Below are 22,168 nucleotides of genomic sequence, written 5' to 3'. Positions count from 1 at the left end.
CAACTTTTATAGGATTTTTACCTTGAGATTATTTGGCTTAATGTACCAGGGACACATTCTTGTCATCCTTCAGGATGCAGGTCAAGCTCACCTCCTCTGGGAAATCCTTCCTCAACTCCCAACACACAGGGCTTTCTTGCCCTTTAATTTTTACAATTCTTTACTATCTGACTGATTTATTAGGCACTTAAGTAATATTAAAATAGTAATTTACATTTTTGTGCTCCCTTCATCAACAAGTCATGCACTAGAAACCTAGCTTGTTTCATAAAGGGCTGTTAAGTAAGTTCCTCATACTTCTTATTGTCCTACACCTGGCTTGTGTGATGTTGCCAAATCTGGCCCTGGCATCTAGTTCTCCAACTTCATTTCATCACTCTGTGACTTTCTACTGTTGAGTTCTATCCAAGTAGCCTTCCTTCAGTTCCCTGAATGTACTATGCTCCTTCCTGCCACACATCTTTTATATATATTACTAGAGGCCCAGTGCATGAAATTCGTACATGGGGAGGGGGTTCCCTTAACCCAGCCTGCACCCTCTCCAACTGGACATCCCTCTCACAATCTGGGACCACTGGCTCCTAATCAGTCACCTGCCTGCCTGCCTGATTGCCCTAACCCCTCTGCCTGCCTTCCTGATCTCCCCTAACTTCTCTGCCTGCCTGCCTGATTGCCCCTAACTTCTCTGCCTGCCTGCCTGATCACCCCTAACTGCTCCCCTGCCAGCCTGATTGCCCCCAACTGCTCTCCCCTGCCAGCCTGATCACCCCTAACTGCTCTTCCCTGCCGGCCTGATTGCCCCTAACCGCCCTCCCCTGCCAACCTGGTCACCCCCAAATTCCCTCCCCTGCTGGCCCGATTGCCCCAAACTGCCCTCCCTTGCTGGCCTGATCATCCCTAACTGCCTCTGCCTCAGCCCCCACCACCATGGCTTTGTCCGGAAGGAAGTTGGACGTCCAGAAGATGGCTGGTCGACCCAATCTAATTAGCATATTATCCTTTTATTAGTATAGATCCGTGATCGGCAAACTGCGGCTCGTGAGCCACATGCAGCTCTTTGGCCCCTTGAGTGTGGCTCTTCCACAAAATATCACGGCCTGGGCGAGTCTATTTTGAAGAAGTGGCATTAGAAGAAGTTTAAGTTTAAAAAATTGGGCTCTCAAAAGAAATTTCAATCGTTGTACTGTTGATATTTGGCTCTGTTGACTAATGAGTTTGCTGACCACTGGTATAGATTACATAGGATAGGATTGCTTAAATGGGGGAGGGAAGCCTTTTTCAGCAGGAGGAGATGCTCTTTGCAGACAAAAATACATAATCCCTATATCTGGACTGATAACCAGCCATATGCACTATACTGCCAAACCGGTTATTAAAAAATTGAACCACTTTCTTACACCTTATACCAAAAACTGTTGCTCTTAAAACCCCTTCTCAGCCCCCACCTTAGGATCTGCCTTCGCAGTTCACCCAGATTAGGTTCTGATTGGTCGGTTTCTATACCAGTCAGCATCAAAAGCTCCACCTCCTGCCGAAGCCGGTTTGGCTCAGTGGACAGAGCGTCGGCCTTTGGACTGAAGGGTCCCAGGTTTGATTCCAGTCAAGGGCATGTGCCTTGGTTGCGGGCACATCCCCAGTGGTGGGTGTGCAGGAGGCAGCTGATTGATGTTTCTCTCTCATCGATGTTTCTAACTCTCTATCCCTCTCCCTTCCTCTCTGTAAAAAATCAATAAAATATATTAAAAAAAAAAAAAAAAAAAAAAGCTCCACCTCCTAGGCAGCCATTGGCTCTTCTGGAAAATCCAGAACGGCCCCGCTGACAGCTGCCTTTCTCTCCTGGCCTATCTTCGGGTAGCTGCGGATCAGGCCCTGCCTCTCTCTCTCTCTCTCTCTCTCTCTCTCTCTCTGGGCCTTGCCAGCAGCTGCGAAGGCTGCTAATCAGGCCCTGCCTCTCTCTCTAGGCCTGATATGCAGCTGCAGCTAGGTCATTAGGCCTCCAGACCGGTCCCTGGCCAGAGGCTAATGACCTCGCTGCACCCGCCTTGCCCTGCTCACCCACCACCACCCCGCCCACCCGCCTGCTGCCAGCCTTGCTGTGATAGGAGCCTGTGGGCCACGGGGGAGGGACCAAGAGGTGCTCCATGCACTTCCTGGTGACTGTTAGTCTGTCTGGTCATTTAGGTCGTGATGGCCTAGGCTATTATTAGTATAGATATATATATATATTATATATGTATATTCTTGTTTTTTTGTGACCATATATATTTGCAAACACAGCCACATAGCATATAATATTTGGCTGTCTGACTCCCTCACTATTTACAAGCTCCATGAGGGCAAGATCATATTTGTCTGGCCTCACAATCAAAAACCCATGTTCAGCACAGTATCTAGTGTACAGAGACACCTGATAAATATTTATTGAATGAATAAAAAAGATTAACTCAAAATCATTTTCTACATTCTATTTTTTAAAGTCTAAATTTATAAATAACCTAGGAATTGAGATATTTATAAGATATTTATAATTAACCTTTCCTTTTCCTTTATTGAAATCTATGATGGTTGCTCAAAAAAGATACGTTGCCATTGTAGCCATAATATTCACTTCTAGGCCATCCCTGACACTGCACCAGGTCAGATCAAAGAATGCTTTTGCTTAAGTGGTAAAGGTAATAAGGGGGGAGGGAGGGAAATGTGGCTCTGGAACTAGACATGTAGATCCAAATGTTGGTTCTAATGAACAGTAAATCAGAAAATGTATGAGTCTATGTTTGACATCTATAATATGGGGTTAATACCTATCAATATAAAGAATCTAGAGGATACAATGTATATTAGAAAAATATTAGTTTTCCTTAAATTTGTCACATTCTTTTCTTCAAGGTCTGACTCAGATACCATTTTCTCCATCAAGCCCCAAATTCTCCAGCTAGAAGAAATTTCTCCTACTCTCTTATAGCAACTATAGCTATCCTTGGCTTAATACTTCTTGTTTTTTTGTGACCATACCATCACCATTCCTATCAGACTAAGCTCCTGGGAGGCAGATCCTGTATCTTTTTCATCTTTGAATGCCAAACTGTATTAAGCTCAATAGATGCTTGCTAAACTGAATTTAAACCACTAGGTATAAGAAACCTAAGAAAAGCAAAATTTTACCATTTCTGCAGTAGATTTTTAGAGATTTTTCTAAATCTCTAGGCTTTCTAGGGTCTACTACATGACTTTCACTTTACATATGTAATTATTAATCTTCAAAAGAATTCTGCAAGGTAGGAATGATATCCATTTTATAAATAAAGAAATGTAGACTCAAAAAATTACATCATAGCTTGCTCTGGATCATAAGTAAGCAAGCTGGGATTTTTGTTAGGACTCTGACTCTAAAGCAAGGTCCAGATATTATTAGACATTCATCTTAATGGGTCTTATGTAACTAAGACATTAGACAGCCTGACAAATAATTCATTTTCTAACCTTCAAATGCCCTTCGCCTGTGAGGAATTCAGAATAACCAGCATCAGTGGCCAGCAAACCTACGAACTGCATACTGGGCCGTTGTTGTATAAAGGCTTCAACAGCTTTATCTGTCACATGCTTTCTCCCAGAAACGTCCAAGGAGACCAGGTTGGGTAGGATATCTTTTTGTTCTAATAATCGAAGGGCTATGTCTGATGTAAATTGTTTATCATCTGATATATCAAGATGATTCAGATATTTTAGTTCTCGAACAACATCCAGTATCTGAGTAGTTGTCATTTTTAAACATTTTAAGTGATGCATGGTTAGAGACTTGAGTCGGTCTTTGCAAGCCAGCAGAGCCGTGATGTCTGTGATCGAGGTGTTAGAAATATCCAGGCTCTCTAATCTTGGCAATGAGGCAACTTCAGCCAGGTCTTCATTGTAAAAGAGAACGTTGGTGATGCTTAATGCTCGAAGGCCAGAAAGCTGGTTGAAGCACCGCTCATAAGGATCTTCAAGGGACAGAGTTAATGAATTCAGCACCAGGCACTGGAGATTTTGCTGGATCCATTTATTACTGCCAAGCCCGCTGATGATGTCTGTAATCGTGATGTCAGCATTCACACCTGTCGCATCAAGTTCCACTAACTTGTGATGGCAGAAGGCTTTGCGAAAAGCAACAGCAGAGATCTTGGCTTTGCGAATGCAAGCTCTCTTTAAGCGCATCTGGTTGCCCCTAAAAATACCTACAGTTCCATCATTCAGGAGACCTGAAAAAAAAAAAAAGCAGTACTTCAACTTCAAAAAATGGTTAAAGAAAAGCTAAAATTTCCAGCATACTTTACATTTCCAAAGCACTCCCATGTGACAATGTTTCATTTAATATATATATAAAACAATTGGCCTAGGTAAAAATATTATCTACAATTTATAGATGAGTAAACAGAGGCTTAGAAAAGTGACTTTCCCAGAACTAGCAAGTGGCAGACTCAGGACTGTGGTAGACGTTACTGAAACTAACATCTGGTTCTCCTCATCTTCCTGAACTCATGGACAATTACATTTCCCAGAACACCCTTGGAGTTAGATGGGGTTATTTCCCTAGATCTGCCAAATCTGCTGTAACCTGAAGCACCTGAGACGCACTGCATAATTTTTCATTCAATCTTTTCCTGCTATGACAAATGAGGAGCCTTCAAATTCTAGATAGTTAACCTTTATGAGAGTGGAGCTTCTATCAGCCTATGTCCTAGGGTGACCATGGAGCAGAACCCTTCATAAATTTGCAGCATTTATGAACCATGAGTGAGGTCTAAACTTTGTGTGATGCTCCTAGATCTGGGGGTAAATTTGTTAGTAATGCATTTAAAGCTTATCCCTTTAAGTCACTATAACACATTATTAAACACATATCTACATACAAATATAGTTAGCACATATGTCTATAGTTCATTATTAAACTACTAGCTAATAAAATCTAAAATATTACTAAGAGGATCTAACAACAACAACAAAAAAGAGGATCTAGAGGTTATAGACCCTCCCTGTCAGATGAACTCAAATACAGTGAACATAGTAACCTCTTGAAGTCCCTAAGAGATAAAAATAATAATAACTCACTATACCAAGAACCAGTAAGGTTTCAAACTGAAAAAAAAAAGATAATCTATAAATTCAATATGTGATAACAAAAATGTTAAAATTGACAAATATTTTAAAGGAGCCACAATAAAAAGTGCTTAAGTGGGCAATTACAAACATGTTTGAAACAAATAAAAAATGGAAAGCCTCAGCAAAAAATAAAAGACCTTAAGAAAAACCAAATGGTAATTTTAGAACTAAAAAATACAATAATAGTTGGGTTCAACTAGAATGGAAGGAACAGAGGAAAGAATCAGTAAAGTAAAAGATGAAATAATAAAAATCACTAAAATGTAAACAGAAAAAAAATACACTGAAAAGAAATGATCAGAGCTATTTGTCATTGAAGTCCCAAGAGAGGAGAAAGAGGACAGGGTTGGAAAAGTACTAAAAGAAATAATAGCTATGAGAATGCCCAAATAAAAAATTATAACAACACCAAAGGCTGGCAAGTATGTGGAGAAACTGAATCTGTCCTATATTGCTGGCAGGAGTGTAAAATGGTACTACCATACTTAAAAACAGTTTGGCATTTTTCTTAAAACCTAAACATGCAACTATCAAACAACCCAGCAAGAGCACTCCTGGGTATTTATCCCAGTGGATGAATGGTTATACAAACAGATGTACTTCATAACATGGACTACTAATCAGAAATACTAGGTGTATCAGTTAATAATGCGGATTGTTTTTCAATAGATGGAGTTACACATATGTTGATATATATGTGATTTGATATTATGCTATTTTGTTGTGTTGACAACAAGCTTCAAAACTTCATATGTCAAATTTTCTGAAGTGTTAACACCATAGATATTTTTACGCTTAAAACTGTCGAATTTCGTGCCAAAAAAAGAGCATTTGGGGGAAGTTTTAATTTATTACTTTATTTTGAAGAAAAGTTCTGCTGAATACTTCGGGAAGCTTATGGTGAACATGTTCCATCTCAAGATACTAGTGAACGCTGGTTTAAACGCTTTAAAAGTGATTTCGATGTGAAAGACAACATCCAGGTCAACCGAAAAAGTCTGAAGACCAACAATTACAAGCATTATTGGATGAAGATGCGTGTCAAACTCAAAAACAACTTGCAGAAAGATTAAATGTTGCTCAGCAAATAATTTCCGATCGTTTACAAGCAATGGGAAAGATTTTAAAGGAAGGAAAATGGGTGCCACATCAACTGAACAAAAGACAAATGGAAAACCGAAAAGTCATCAGTAAAATGTTGCTTCAACAGCACAAAAGAATGTCTTTTTTGCATTGAATTGTGACTGGGCGGTGAAAATTGTATTTTGAGAATCCCAAATGCACAGAATCATGGGTTGATCCAGGTCAACCATCAACATGGACTGCAAGGCCAAATCATTTCGGAAAGAAGACAATGCTCTGCGGTTGGTGGGATCAGGAAGGTATGGTGTATTATAAGCTTCTAAAACCAGGTGAAGCCATTAATACTGATCACTACCGACAACAAATAATCAATTTGAACCACGCTTTGATCGTAAAACTACCAGAATGGGCCAGAAGACACAGCAAAGTAATTTTGCTTCATGACGACGCACCATCACACACGTTAAAACCAGTTAAAGACACGTTAAAAGATCTTGCCTGGGAAGTATTAACCCACCCACCGTATTCACTAGACCTTGCTCCTTCACATTACCACTTGTTCTGATGAATGGCACACACTTTCTGAGCAGCACTTCAAAATGTACGAAGAAGTGGAAAGTTGGGTCTCTGAAGGGTTTGGCTCAAAACAAGGAAAGTTCTATTGGGATGGTATCCACAAATTACCTGAAAGATGGGGGAAATGTGTAGCTAGTGATGGACATTACTTTGAATAAAGCACTTTTGATGTTTCTCTTGAAATTATCGTGTTTTCTTTGATTACAAAATCCACCATTATTAACAGGTACACCTACTAAAAAGGAATGATTGATATACACAACAATCTGGAGGAGTCTCCAGAATAAATTATGCTGAGTAACAAAAGCAAATCCCAAAAGGTTATATACTGAATAATTCCACATATATAACATTCTTAAAATGACAAAATTACAGAAATGGTGAACAGAAATGGTTGCCAGAGTTTACGGAGGGGTAAGGAGAAGGAGAGAAGTGATTGTGCCTATAAAAGGGTAATATGGCCCTTGCTGGTTTGGCTCAGTGGATAGAGCATTGGTCTGCAGACTGAAAGGTCCCAGGTTCGATTCCGTCAAGGGCACATTCCGGGGTTTCGGGCTAGATTCCCAATAGGGGACGTGCAGGAGGCAGCCAATCAATGATTCTCTCTCATCATTGATGTTTCTCTCTCTCTCTCTCCCTCTCCCTTCTTCTCTGAAATCAATAAAAATATACATTAAAAAAACAACAACAGGGCAACATGAGGGATCCTTGTGGAGATGGAAATTTTGACCATATCAATGTCAATATCCTGGTTGTGATTTTGTACTATGGTTTCACTTCCACTGGAGAAAGAGGATATCATCTATATTATTTATTACAACTTCAGGTGACTCAACAATTGTCTTAAAAATGCAAAGTTCAATTTTAAAGAGATCACTGCAGAAAATTAAAAAGTGTTGACATGGAATTAAGGGAAATCCATCTGATGGTTTCAAATTTCTTGCTAATAAGTGACAGAAAGTCTGAGAAGAGCAAAAAACATCTGGAACAATTATTAGGAGCACTAATAATGATCAGAGAAATACTCAAGAATTCCCAGGCAGTGCTGAGGAGGTTTAGCTTTATATTACTGAACGGCCTCCTCATCATTCAGATCTCAGCCTAATTATCACCTCCTTGGAGAAGCTTTCATTCATCATCCAACCTAAAGTAGATACCTTCCTTTTTTAAAATTTTTCCTAAAAACCATGTTCTTTTTTCCCTCAGAGAATATATCACAAGTTGTAATCCTATATGTTTGTTTGCTTCTTAATTACTAGTATGTCTCCAACTGGACTATATACCCCATGTGAGCAACATTTGTGTTTAATATTGTATGCTCAACACCTGACACAGTGCCTGGCATGCAACAGGTGCTCAATAATTTTCTCCTCTGGCACGTGCTTCTTATACATTTTATTTCTATTGAGCCTCTTCTGCACTCATTAGTAACTCCTTTCACAATACGTTAAAGATTTCTATTAAGGATTCTTGTAAAAAACAAAATGGGAATAGACACTTAGTTAAGATCAATATTTACCTAGTTTATGCCACAAATTAAATTTTCATATATTTTTAAATGTTTTACAGAAGAAATTAACCTCCTGAGTTAATTTAGACTGATTTTAATCTTAGTGACTATCACAGTGCCTTTTGATATTGTATACATACATTTAGTGAAATGGGTTACTCCTGGCCTATTTGGGTCAGTGTACATTAAGTGAATTTTTCTAATTACTAAGTTTAAGGGTCTATAATTGAGAGTAATGGAATTAAAAGAGCAAAGAAATTTTAAAGAAGGAAAAAAGAGAGACTGAGGTTTAGAAACCAGTCCTGTATTTAAGTCCTGATTCCAATATTTATTTGCTATTTGACACCGGACAAATTACTCCACAAGTCTAATTTTCCTTATCTGTAAAATGTGAAGTTATATCTCCTTCACAGGGTTTGCTGTAAAGATGAAATAAGACAATATACATACAAAGCACTTTGCAAACTGAATGCACTATACCTGTGGTCGGCAAACTGCGGCTCGCGAGCCACATGCGGCTCTTTGGCCCCTTGAGTGTGGCTCTTCCACAAAATACCACAGCCTGGGCGAGTCTATTTTGAAGAAGTGGCATTAGAAGAAGTTTAAGTTTAAAAAATTTGGCTCTCAAAAGTAATTTCAATCGTACTGTTGATATTTGGCTCTGTTGACTAATGAGTTTGCCGACCACTGCACTATACAAACGTCGTTAATTATATTTGAAAGAAATCTTTCTAGATCTTTTCCTTCTTTCAAAAATAAACATACTAAAGAATCGTCTGTCTTTTTCCATGACCAATACTTGTACTTGCTACAATGTATTTGAGCTAAATCTTCCTTTGCTGTCATTCGATCTGCTTGGGTTGTAGTTGACAGCCTGCCCCTTCAGATTATCAATTTTTAAAAACATATTTTATTGATTTTTTACAGAGAGGAAGGGAGAGGGATAGAGAGTTAGAAACATCGATGAGAGAGAAACATCCATCAGCTGCCTCCTGCACACCCCCTACTGGGGATGTGCCTGCAACCAAGGTACATGACCTTGACTGGAATCAAACCTGGGACCCTTCAGTCTGCAGGCTGATGCTCTATCCACCGAGCCAAACCAGTCAGGGCCAGATTATAAATTCTTTTTTGGTTTTGCTTGTTAATCCTCACAGATATTATTTACTAGAGGCCCAGTGCACAAAATTTGTGCACGGGTAGGGTCCCTAGGCCTGGCCAGCAATCAGAGCCGATCTGTGGGGCAACAGGCGGGATGACCAGGGGCTCCCACTGGCACCCGCCTTGGCTGGCCTGGGGCCTGTGGGCAGCTCCTGTATTGAGTGTCTGCCCCCTGGTGGTCAGTGCACATCATAGCGACCAGACATTCCACCATTTGGTTGATTTGCATATTAGGCTTTTATTATATAGTATTGCTTTCCAGAGAGAGTGGAAAGGAGGGAAGGAGTGGGAGACAGACAGAGGAGAGAGAGAGAGAAACATCTATTAGTATGTAAGAGACACATCGATTGGTTGCCTCCCACAGGTTCCCCTACCCGGGCCGGGGATGGAACCTGCAACTCAGGTACATGCCCTTGACCGGGAATCAAACCTGAGACCCTTAGTGAGCAGCCGACACTCTGACCACTGAGCCATGCCATCCAGGGCAAATTCTTTTTTTTTTTAAATATATTTTATTGATTTTTTACAGAGAGGAAGGGAGAGGGATAGAGAGTTAGAAACATCAATGGGAGAGAAACATTGATCAGCTGCCTCCTGCACACCTCCTACTGCCCGCAACCAAGGTACATGCCCTTGACCGGAATCGAACCTGGGACCCTTCAGTCTGCAGGCCGATGCTCTATCCAGGTCAGGGCCCAGGGCAAATTCTTAATTTGCCAGGGTCAAAGAATCAATATGTTCTAAATGAGGGTTCCTCAATGAGTTCTTTCAACAAATAAAGTACAGAAGCATTAATGCAATTAATTTGCCCCAAAGCATTTTTTATTTCTTTCTGCTTTAGTCTATAGATGGCTGAGGTGACCAGAAATATGACTTCCAGATAAATGGGGCATTGGTCTGGGACTATACACCCTCAATCATTTAGAAAGTCTATTTGGCTTTCAAGGATGTAATTCATGTTTCAAAAGGTTTCAATTTAATCCCATACCTGAACATGTCAAGGTGTATCAATTTAGGTTTGGTAGGCAGTATAACACAGACACATTAACATTAGATGACAAAATTCTTATTCTGATTCGTAGCTCATAAGTGCACATTTCCTGGAAAATTTTGAGCACTGAGACACAGATAGAATGAGCAGAAATTATGGTAAGAGAATTATAGATCTCTGTAAGAAAACTTCAGCTTCAGGTTTATTATTATTTTAAATCCTCAACTGAGGATATGTTTTTCATTGATTCTAGAAGGAGAGGATGGGAGAGAAACATTGATGGGAGAAACATCGATCAGTTGCCTCACACTCACCCTGACTGGGGATCAAACTCGCAACCTGTATGAGCCCTGACTGGGAATCAAACCCTTAACTCTTCGATGTATAGGGTGACGCTCTAACCACTGAACACCCCTGGCCAGGGGAGCATCAGGTTTATTTTAATAAAGACTATTAACAATCTCATTAATCCTTTGAATTTGGTAAATAAGTAAAAATTTTTTAATGTAAATAAAGTATTTTTAAAAATCAGTACGCTATTAGAAAAATATATTATCAATTTTATTGATTCTTTTAGAGAGGAAGGAAAGAGGGATAGAGAGATAGTAACATTGATTGGCTGCTTCCTGCATGCCTCCCATTGGGGATTAGCCCACAACTTGGGCATATGCTCTGACAGGGAATCGAACTGGCAACCTCTTGGTTCATGGGTCAACACTCAACCACTGAGCCATGATCACACCAGCCAGGCTGATATTACCAATTTTAAAAGCATTCATGGAATGTTTTTCCCAAAACATTTTATTATGAAAATTTTTAAACACACAGAAAAATTTATGAAGCAACTTTCTAAAATTGTGACAAGAATTGGCAATATGTTCTTTTGCATATTAGTAGTAGTATCCACTCTTGATTATTTGAAGGTGGATATGATTTTTACAAAGAGATTAAATAATCTAGTAATACTTTTTGGTGAATAATGCAGGTAATCATATTGGGGTAACACAAATGGGGGCAGCAGGTTACTTCTCTAACCCTCAGTTTTCTCATCAGAAGGCAGCTTGAGGAAGTAGAAAACACATTTTAGTCAAGCATACAGCCTCTACAAGACACTACTCCAGAGGATAATTATCTAGTTAGAGTGACTTAAAAACTACTTCCATTATTTTATCTATTTAAAGCAAACATGTCAAACTCAAAGGCTAACAAGAGCCAAATAAACAAGGTTTAACTTTATGTGGGCCGCAAAAAAACAAAAGCTTCAATTTTCATAGAAACGTAGCTTTATTTTGATAGAGACATGCTGAATACAGAGGGCTGAAATAAATGAGTAATCATTAACATAATAAAACATTTAAATAAAAATTAATACTTTTTCTTGAACATTAACTTACCAGACACTGAATAACTGCACAAATCAATAAGCATAACGCAAATAAATCTATTTTTCTTGTTCTCCAAAAGTGAAATATTTCCTGTTGTGCACACCAAACAAGTCAGTACAAGACTAATGATGTGGCAATCAGCTAAAATATTCGCTGCTAGTATTAGTGGAGAGAAATGGTGCACCTGTGTGTAAGGCGCTTAAGGGAAATGAATACAACACTATTATAGTAATCAGTCATTAGAAAATGTTGTAGTTCATTATTAATAATCCTACCTAATAAAAGAGTAACATGCAAATTAACCATCACTCCGCTACACCCACCAACCACACCCACCAGCCAATCAGAGCGAGTATGCAAATTAACCCCAACCAAGATGGATGCCGCCACAGAGAGTAGGAGGGAGGCTTGGGTTTCCCCGGCAATGGAGGAAGCCAAGCTTTCCACACACCCTGGCCGGCCCAGGCCTCCACTCAAGACTACAAAGTTTCAATTATAGGTGAATAAACCCCAACAGAAATAGCTGCCACCATGGAGCAAGCAGAAGGCTTGGCTTCGCTCCAGGCTACAAAGTTTCAATTGTAGAAGATAAATATATCCCAGATACCAGGGCCTCTGCTTGGGTTGCCGGGGGGCGTGGCTGGCCTGCAAACCACCACAGGCCCCTCACCCAGGCCACCCCATGCCCCAAGGGAACCCTCACCCTGATCCAGGACACCCTTCAGGGCAAACCAGCTGGCCCCCACCTGTGCACCAGGCCTCTATCCTATCTAATAAAAGAGTAATATGCAGATTGACCATTACTCCAACACACAAGATCAAGATAGCTGCCCCCATGTGGTCAAAGATCCTGCCCCCATGTGGACACATGATGGCCACCACAAGATGGCCAGCAGGGGAGGGCAGTTGGGAGGGACCAGGCCTGCAAGGGAGAGCAATTGGGGGCAATCAAGCCTGCAGGGGAGGGCAGTTAGGTGTGACCAGGCCGGCAGAGGAGGGAAGTTGGGGGCAAACAGGCTGGCAGGGGAGCAGTTAGACATCAATCAGGCTGGCAGGGCAGTGGTTAGGGGGTGATTAGGCTGGCAGGCAGAAGTGGTTAGGGGCAATCAGGAAGGCAGGCAGGTGAGCAGTTGGGAGCCAGCAGTCCTGGATTATGAGAGGGATCCCAGATTGGAGAGGGTGCAGGCTAGGCTGAGGGATACCCCCCCATACATGAATTTCGTGCACCGGGCCTCTAGTTATAGATAACAGGCTATTGTGGGGAGGAAAAGTAAGAAATTTTTATTAAAACGTTTCTTACATACTGTTATATTGGCTGGGCCCCAAAAATATTCATTGTGGGCTGCATGCTGCCTGTGTGTTTGACACGCTTGATTTAAAGCATTTGCCACAGTGCTTTATTATACAACTAGTGGCTCGGTGCACGAATTTGTGCACATTGAAAGGAAATTAATTAGAAGAAATATTTTAATATCGCTATTCGCCCTTTCTCTATAAGTGTCAACCAAATTCGTGATCAACAATTATAGATGGAAACACACCTGTGCAATTGGCGACAGAGCTTTATATGTATTGCGCATGCACAAGTCAACTTAGCCTTTTATAGATATAGAATAAAGTTGCTTAATTAGAGTTGCTTTCTGATTTTGCTAAACTTTTTCCAGCCCAGTGAAGCACCCCAACTTCTCTTTCAGGTAATTGTCAGCAACACAGCAGTAAATATCAACATGAAGCAGATTATTATTGTAGATGATGCAGGGAGAACAAAGGGTAAAATATTTAACTGCAACAGTGTTTGACTATATTCTGCACAGTGAAAAAATCTGAAGTCATTTTCAAGGTCCACCATCTCTTACTTCTTTTCAGTTGGGTCAAGTTTCTAAGCTTTCTAAATCTCTGTTTTCTGGCTAATGAAAAGAAAATACGATTTCACCAAGTCTCCTATTTACCTACTCCAGGACTTCTGTGAGGATCAAATAAGATGAGGCATGGGAAAACACTTCACAGACATTTGGTTACAGTGTGAAATGTTCCCACCTGGCTATAAAGCAAGTTGTGTTCCTGGGCTGAAGAAAATGCAAGGAGGCTAGTTGTCGCTAGGGAGAGGAAACCGGGCGTTGCTATGTAATATCATTATCTGGAAGGACACTTAACATATTAGCCTTTTACATATATAGACAGATAATAAGCATTCAACCAATACTATGAACTGCCATCATTAGGAATCTGGCAAAGTTAAAACTTTAACATTTATTCTTTTGATTTATAAGACTAGTTGTACATATATTTAAGTATATATTTAAGTGGAATATGCTCATTATACACAGAGTGGCCAGATTATTATGATCTCTGAACAGATAATAATCTGGCCACTCAGTGTATATCCTATATAATAAAAAGCTAATATGCAAATTGTCCCCTCGACCAGTTTGACCAGCAGGCAGGCCAGCCAACCGCCCATGTTCCCTCCCCCTGGCTAGGCTGGCCGGACCCCACCCATGCATGAATTCATGCACTGGGCCTCTAATACACACACACACACACACACACACACACACACACACACACTAGGCTGGCCGGACCCCACCCATGCATGAATTCATGCACTGGGCCTCTAATACACACACACACACACACACACACACACACACACACACACACACACACACAGAGTGGCCAGATTATTATGCGTTCAGAGATCATAATAATCTGGCCACTCAGTGCATTTAATATATTAAATTTAATATGCTAAGCATAATCATTAAATTGAGACTAGAAAGAAATGTTAGCACTGCCATAATCTCTTAAATTGTTGTGCAGCTTTGTAAGGAATCTTGAACTCTAACACATATAGTACCTATTGAAATTTACCTTAGTTCCCTTGACAGGCTGAAAGAATTGAAAGGGACTACAGACTTGAGCAATTTAGTGAAAATGAAGGAGTACAGAAGTCTTCTTTTTTACTAAATTATTCCAAAGTGACTTATTTATAGGTTTATTTATCTTACCCTTCCTTGGCATACTTTATCTACATTTATGCTTTAAATATTTATGTTTAAATGTATATACAGTTATTTGCCATCGAGGAGCAGGGATACCTATAATGTAAGTGTAGAAAAGGTTGTGTGGCACAGGAAAAGAGCATAGACTTGGAATCAGTCATATTTGCATTTGAACCAGGATTCTACCATTTATTAGCAGTGTAACCCTTAACAAGTTACTTATCTGAAGCTAAGTTTCGTTATCCTAATATATAAAAACCCAGGGGCCATCACAACCAAAACAACCAGACAGAAAACCAAACACAGGCTGCGTGGGGCGACCAGGCTGGCAGGGGAAGCAGTTGGGAGCGACTAGGCCGATGGGGGCAGGGGGCTGTTGGGGGCGACCAGGCTGGCAGGAGGCAGTTAGGGGCAACCAGGCTGGCAGGGGTGGGGGCAGTTGGGGGCAACCAGGCTGGCGGTGGGGGACAGTTGGGGGCGACCAGGCTGGCAGGGGGAGCCGTTGGGAGCGACTAGGCTGATGGGGGCAGGGGGCTGTTGGGGGCAACCAGGCTGGCAGGGGGGAAGTGGGGGCAACCAGGCTGGCAGGAGGCAGTTAGGGGTGACCAGGCTGGCAGGGGTGGGGGCAGTTGGGGGCAACCAGGCTGGCGGGGGGGGGGCAGTTGGGGGCAACCAGGCCAGCAGGGGGAGCAGTTGGGAGCGACTATGCCAACGGGGGCAGGGGGCTGTTGGGGGCAACCAGGCTGGCAGGGGGGAAGTGGGGGCGACCAGGCTGGCAGGGGGGCTGTTGGGGGCGACCAGGCCAGCAGGGGGGGAAGTAAGTGGTGACCAGGCTAGCAGGAGGCAGTTAGGGGTGACCAGGCTGGCAGGGGTGGGGGCAGTTGGGGGCAACCAGGCTGGTGGGGGGGGCAGTTGGGGGCAACCAGGCTGGCAGGGGGAGAAGTTGGGAGCGACTAGGCCAGTGCGGGGGGGGCAGTTGGGGGCAACCAGGCAGGCATGGGAGGCAGTGAGGGGTGACCAGGCCAGCAGGAGGGGCAATTGGAGGTGATCAGGCCAGCAGGCAGAGGCAGTTAGGAGCCAGCAGTCCCGGATTGTGAGAGAGATGTCCAACTGCCAGTTTAGGCCCGATCCCTGGGATCGGGCCTAAACTGGCAGTCGGACATCCCCTGAGGGGTCCTGGATTGGAGAGAGTGCAGGCTGGGCTGAGGGGACCCCACCTCCCCCATGCACGAATTTCATGCACCAGGCCTCTACTTTGTATATAAATGGGACAATAATAGCTTCCTTATATTGTTTTTTGAGAAAATTTAAGGAAAACATATAAAGTAACTGGCATGTAGCAATCAAAAAATGATATTATCGTCATATTTTCATTCTACAGTACTTTATAGTTGTAAACAAATTATATTTCCTACTGTAAGATTTTATAAATCCTATATAGAAATGTATTTTACCTCTTTCTTTTAAAAAATGTATTTATCGAGTTTAAGACAGAGAGGAAGAGAAAAAGAAAACTGATTTGCTGTTCCACTTATTTATGGATTCATTAGTTGCTTCTTGTATGTGCTCTGACCAGGGATTGAATCTACAACCTTGGCATATCAGGAAGACACTCAAACTAACTGAGCTACCTGGCCAGGACCTTAAGGTATTATATCTCTTCGACTTAAACCTTAAACAGAAGTAAGAAATATACATAACCAGAATCTCACAGATGAAACTTAACAATTTATTTTTAGAATTTGTTTTTTAAGACAGAAGTACTGTGATTTCCCATTAGCTATGATTTCCCATTTCAAAGGTTAAAAGCAGAAACAGTTTTTCTATAATAGTATTTATTGATCCTCCCACTGCCAAATAAAGATGTAAGGTATATTTTTTATTGATTCTCCCACTGCCAAAAAAAAGATGTAAGGTACATTTTTTATATCAGCAGACTTCTAATTGGATATTTTGGAAGCTAGAGAATTTATTTTTGCTTTGAGTATGGCTTCTCAAAGAAAAAAAAAATAAAGAAAGAGGAGGAGGAGGAGAAGAAGAAGGGGGGGGGGGGAGCAATTTTCCCAGATTAAAAAAAAAATGCTTATTCCAAATTACAAAAAAGTGGCAGGGCAAGCAAAAATAAACAAAATTATTTTCCTGGAATCAGGCTCATCTGGCCTTTGCTGTTATTTCTAAGAAAATAATTAAATGACCACAGTAGCACTTCAAAACCCAGTGAAAATTAACAGCACAAATTTTTGTTTTCTCTGATTATATTATTTTTTACCATGAAAGGCCATGGTCTGAAGCAGTCGATCAGCCACTTCCTGTGGGAATACTCCAGGTTCTTGCAAACACAATGTTCCATCTTGTCTTGCTGAACAGAACTTCTCAAGATGTGTAGTCAGGAAATTCAAGCAGATATCAAGTAAGGAATAGGGAGATGCCTCCTCCTTGGAGCCCAGGAAGAAACATAAAGGAAACACAAAAGCCAATAAGTTAGTTTCCAGAGAAGTAGAGAACAAAACATTCATTTCCACATTCAACAAGTATTTTTACTCAGTGTGATACTGTTGTAACCATTTATTTGTTGTAACTAGCTATTTATTAATAATAGGAAAGAAGCCAAGGGAGAAGCCGGACATTACAGGCATGTCATTTGGGCATCTTCATCAGGAAGCCTGCAGATTGCTGGGGGAAGGGACTGGACAAAGGGGAGGATGGACTCAAGTACAGTGAAGTTGAGAAGGTACTTGCTGTCACTCAAACTTGAGAACAGAAATCATTGGCTAAAAGGGATGGAGCCACTGCGAGCCTGTGATTATTTGGCGATATATAATCCCCCAAACAAAGGAATTTCTCTCTCTTGGCTCTTGCAGCTTTTGGGTTGGGGCTCTCTTGGCTCTCTGGTTCCTTTGGCTTTGCTCCTGCCCATGTTTCCTCCATAACCATGTGGCCTGTGGACCCACACACAAAGGACTAATAGACTGCAGCAGGGAACACAATCTAAGCTAGCTTGATGCTGGTCTGGACACTGCTCCAATATAGAGTGAAAATTCTGGAAACTAGCTTTACTGAAGCTATGGCTATACTTCTTCCTTGGGGGAAAGAAGGGAAATGGGACCTTGGAAACTCAGGGGTTTGATTCCACAGAAATAAAACTTTCTACAATATTCCATCCTCCCATGTGAGTCTCAGAAAATTCCTTTTCTCTCAATATTGCAAGAAGCCCACTCCCAAGAGCAACTGGTGGGGATGGGGAACTCTCTCCACCAATAACAAGTGCACCATATGCTAGATACTTTGTTAGGCAATACAACATGTGACCATGTTCTCAAGAAGTAGGAGAAGAGAATAAAGCCTATTATTTAAATAAAGCCTATTAAATACTGTAATAGAGGGCATATTGGGTAATGTGTAAGCACAAAGCAGGGAGCCCCAAAAGTCAAGGATGGTCAGGAACGACCTTCAGAAGCAAAGAAGATTAATCTTCCTAAATTATTACCAGGACCCCTCCTCTGCTCAAACCTTCAATGGCCTCCCATGGGCCTGAAGAAAAAAATAATCTGAGATTGTTAGACTGATGCTTGAGGTCTAAAACCTAGCCTCCATGGACACAGACAATAGGGTGGTAAAAGGCCTGGGTCTGGGGGGGAGGGGAGGGCTGGAGGGGATCAATAGGGGCAAAAAAGGGGCATATGTAATACTTTCAATAATTAAGATTTAAAAAATAAAACCTAGCCTCAATTTACTTTCCAACTTGATTTCCCACAAAATCCCCATCCCAATCTACACTGAGTAGCCAGATTATTATGAACTCTGAACACATAATAATCTGGCCATTCAAATATATATATATATATATATATATATATATATATATATATATATATATATATATATATATATATATATATTAGAGGCCTGGTGCATGAATTCGTGCATGGGTGGGGTCCGGCCAGCCTGGCCAGAGGGAGGGGACATGGGTAGTTGGCTGGCCTGCATGCTGGTCGAACTCCTGGTCAAGGGGACAGTTTGCATATTAGCCTTTTATTATATAGGATATACACTGAGTGGCCAGATTATTATGCGTTCAGAGATCATAATAATCTGGCCAGTCAGTGTATAGTTCAAACACGATAAATTTATTTGGGTAAAAAAAATTTGCTATAGGTGCTGGCATTCTCAAAAAAGAAAAAGGTTAACCCAGTTATTCCAGTCTGAGAAATAAAGAACTAATCAAATAAGCACAAAAATTTAAGTCTAAGAGTTTACAGAAATAAACACTCTAAACCAGTGATGGCGAACCTATGACACGCGTGTCAGCACTGACACGCGTAGCCATTTCTGATGACACGCGGCCACTGAGGCGGCCGCATGCCGAGGATGAAACATTTGCTGCTCCTGAGGATGAAACATTTGCGAAATAATGTTTTTTCCTCAAAGTGACACACTACCTGAGTTATGCTCAGTTTTTTGGCAAAGTTTGACACACGAAGCTCAAAAGGTTGCCCATCACTGCTCTAAACAATGTCTCCCAAAGCAATATTATAACTAGTGGTCCAGTGCACGAATTTGTGCACATTGAAAGGAAATTAATTAGAAGAAATATTTTAATATTGCTATTCGCCCTTTCTCTATAATATGTGTCAACCAAATTCATGATCAACAATGACAGATGGAAACACACCTGTGCAATTGGTGCCAGAGCGAGCTTTATATGTATTGCGCATGCACAAGTCAACTTAGCCTTTTATAGATATAGAATAAAGTTGCTTAATTAGACCTGCTTTCTGATTTAGCTAAACTTTTTCCAGCCCAGTGAAACACCCCAACTTCTCTTTCAGGTAATTGTCAGCAACACAGCAGTAAATATCAACATGAAGCAGATTATTATTGTAGATGATGCAGGGAGAACAAAGGGTAAAATATTTAACTGCAACAGTGTTTGACTACATTCTACGCATTGAGAAAACCTGAAGTCATTTTCAAGGTACACCATTTCTTACTTCTTTTCAGTTGGGTCAAGTTTCTAAATCTCCGTTTTCTGACTGATGAAAATATGATTCCACTGAGTCTCCTATCTACCTACTCCAGGACTTCTGTGAGGATCAAATGAGATGAGGCATGGGAAAACACTTCACAGACATTTGGTTACAGTGTGAAATGTTTCCACCTGGCTATAAAGGAAGTTGTGTTACTGAGCTGAAGAAACTGCAAGCAGCCTAGTTGTTGCTAGGGAGAGGAAATTGGGCGTTGCTACATGACATCATTACCCGGATGGACACTTAGCATATTAGCCTTTTATATATATAGACTAGAGGCCCGGTGCACAAAATTCGTGCACAGGGGGCATGTGTCCCTCAGCCCAGTCTGCACCCTCTCCAATCTGGGACCCCTCAAGGGATGTCTGGCTGCCCTTTTAGGCCCGATCCTACCGGAATCCCTCTCACAATCCAGGACTGCTGGTTCCCAACTGCTCGCCTGCCTGCCTTCCTGATTGCCCCTAACCACTTCTGCCTGCCAGCCTGATCACCCCCTAACCACTGCCCTGCCAGCCTGATTGATGTCTAACTGCTCCCCTGCCAGCCTGATTGCCCCTAACTGCCCTCCCCTACAGGCCTGGTCCCCCACAACTGCCCTCCCCTGCAGGCCTGGGTCCCCCCCAAATGCCCTTCCCTGCAGGCCCGGTCACCCCCAACTTCCCTCCTCTGCCGGCCTGGTCACCCCTAACTGCCCTCCCCTGCAGGCTTGATTGCCTCCAACCGCCGTCCCTTGCAGGCCTGATCCCTCCCAACTGCCCTTCCCTCCTGGCCATCTTGTGTCCACATGGGGGCAGCCATCTTTGACCACACTGGGGCAGCCATCTTGTGTGTTGGAGTGATGGTCAATTTGCATATTACTCTTTTATTATATAGGATAGAGTCCAGGTGCACGGGTGGGGCCAGCTGGTTTGCCCTGAAGGGTGTCCTGGATCAGGGTGGAAGCTCCCTTGGGGTGTGGGGCGGCCTGGGTGAGGGGCCGGTGGTGGTTTGAAGCCTGGCCACGCCCCCTGACAACCCAAGCAGAGGCCCTGGGATCTGGGATTTATTTATCTTCTATAATTGAAACTTTGTTGTGGGAAAAATTCATGGGGCCTCCCTATAAGGGCACTGGATAGACGGGCCTTGAAAAGGGTCTGTCTCTAACTGGTGTTCTTATTCCAAGGCAGCTGCGTGATTGCCTGTCCTTGGAAAGGGGTCACATGAGTGTGGTATAAGCAAACTGTAATAGTAACAGATGTAGAGGTTAAGTGTTCTTGGAGTGAACTTTGCTCAAGGAAGATTGGATTAAGAGTCCATGTCTCAAGGATTGCTTTGTCTCCACAAGGAGGTGCGTGTGGCTCGCTGCCCAGACTTATAGCACGACGCCCGGGAGTTCGGGAGGGGAGCCAAAATTTGGGATATAAATGTACTGCTCTCTGTGAATAAACTTGCCTTCAGCAGCAGCCCTGCTGTTGGTCCTCCTGACCCCCACTTTTGCTTCTCTTTCTTTCTTTTTCCTCGTCACCGTCTCCTACTTTCAGGATTACCCTGTTCTCTGTCTGAGCAGGTCTCCAACACTTTGTAGCCTTGAGTGGAGGCCAAGGCCAGCCAGGAAGTTTGGCTTCCTCCATCGCCAGGGAAACCCAAGCCTCCTGCTCGCTCCGTGGCCATAGCCATTTTTGTTGGGATTTACTTATCTTCTATAATTGAAACTTTGTAGCCTTGAGCAGAGGCCTGGGCCAGCCAGGGTGTGCAAGAAGCTTGGCTTCCTCCATCGCTGGGGAAACCCAAGCCTCCCTCCTGCTCTCTGTGGCTGTAGCCATCTTGGTTGGGTTTATTTGCATATTCACTCCTGATTGGCTGGTGGGCATGGCTTGTGGGTGTAGCAGAGGTATGGTCAATTTGCATATTACTCTTTTATTAGATAGAATTCTAGTAGCTACCATCCATTAGGTACCTTCAATATGACTGTGTTGAGTGTTTTACATGCATTACATATTATTTCACTTATTCCTCATCCCAATTTTATGAAGTAGTAAAGCATTATCTTCATTTTTGTATAACTGAAAACCAGTTCAGAAAAGTAACACCTTTCTCAGCATTTCACACATAGTAAGTGACAAAGTATGGCTTCAAATTAAAAACTGATTCAGGAGTACAGCTCTTAACCACATATTACATGTGACATTTTAATCACTGAATATGCAGCTATTAAAAAATTATAGTTAAAAGATATATTAATCACGTAGAAGGATGCTTATAATACAGGATAAGGCATAAAAATTTTTATAGATTAACTTCCTTAACCAGATAAAGGT

At 41.9% G+C, this 22,168-nt stretch overlaps 1 protein-coding gene across 1 annotated transcript in view; it reads right to left on the bottom strand.

The window, feature by feature from the left end:
* ZYG11B (zyg-11 family member B, cell cycle regulator) overlaps positions 1 to 22,168 on the bottom strand; it is a 69,023-nt gene that overhangs the window by 28,587 nt on the left and 18,268 nt on the right. Inside the window, exons 2-3 of the mRNA XM_079776480.1 lie at positions 17,114 to 17,279; positions 3,481 to 4,235 (exon numbers count right to left, since the gene is read on the bottom strand). Coding sequence (XP_079632606.1) covers positions 3,481 to 4,235; positions 17,114 to 17,279 — 921 coding nt within the window. The remainder of the gene's footprint in view (positions 1 to 3,480; positions 4,236 to 17,113; positions 17,280 to 22,168) is intronic.

This window comes from Cnephaeus nilssonii (assembly GCF_951640355.1).
Source record: "Cnephaeus nilssonii genome assembly, chromosome: 7".
Lineage (NCBI taxonomy): Eukaryota > Metazoa > Chordata > Mammalia > Chiroptera > Vespertilionidae > Cnephaeus > Cnephaeus nilssonii.
Note: the sequence above shows the minus strand (reverse complement) of the source record. Positions and strands in the feature narration are given on the sequence as shown.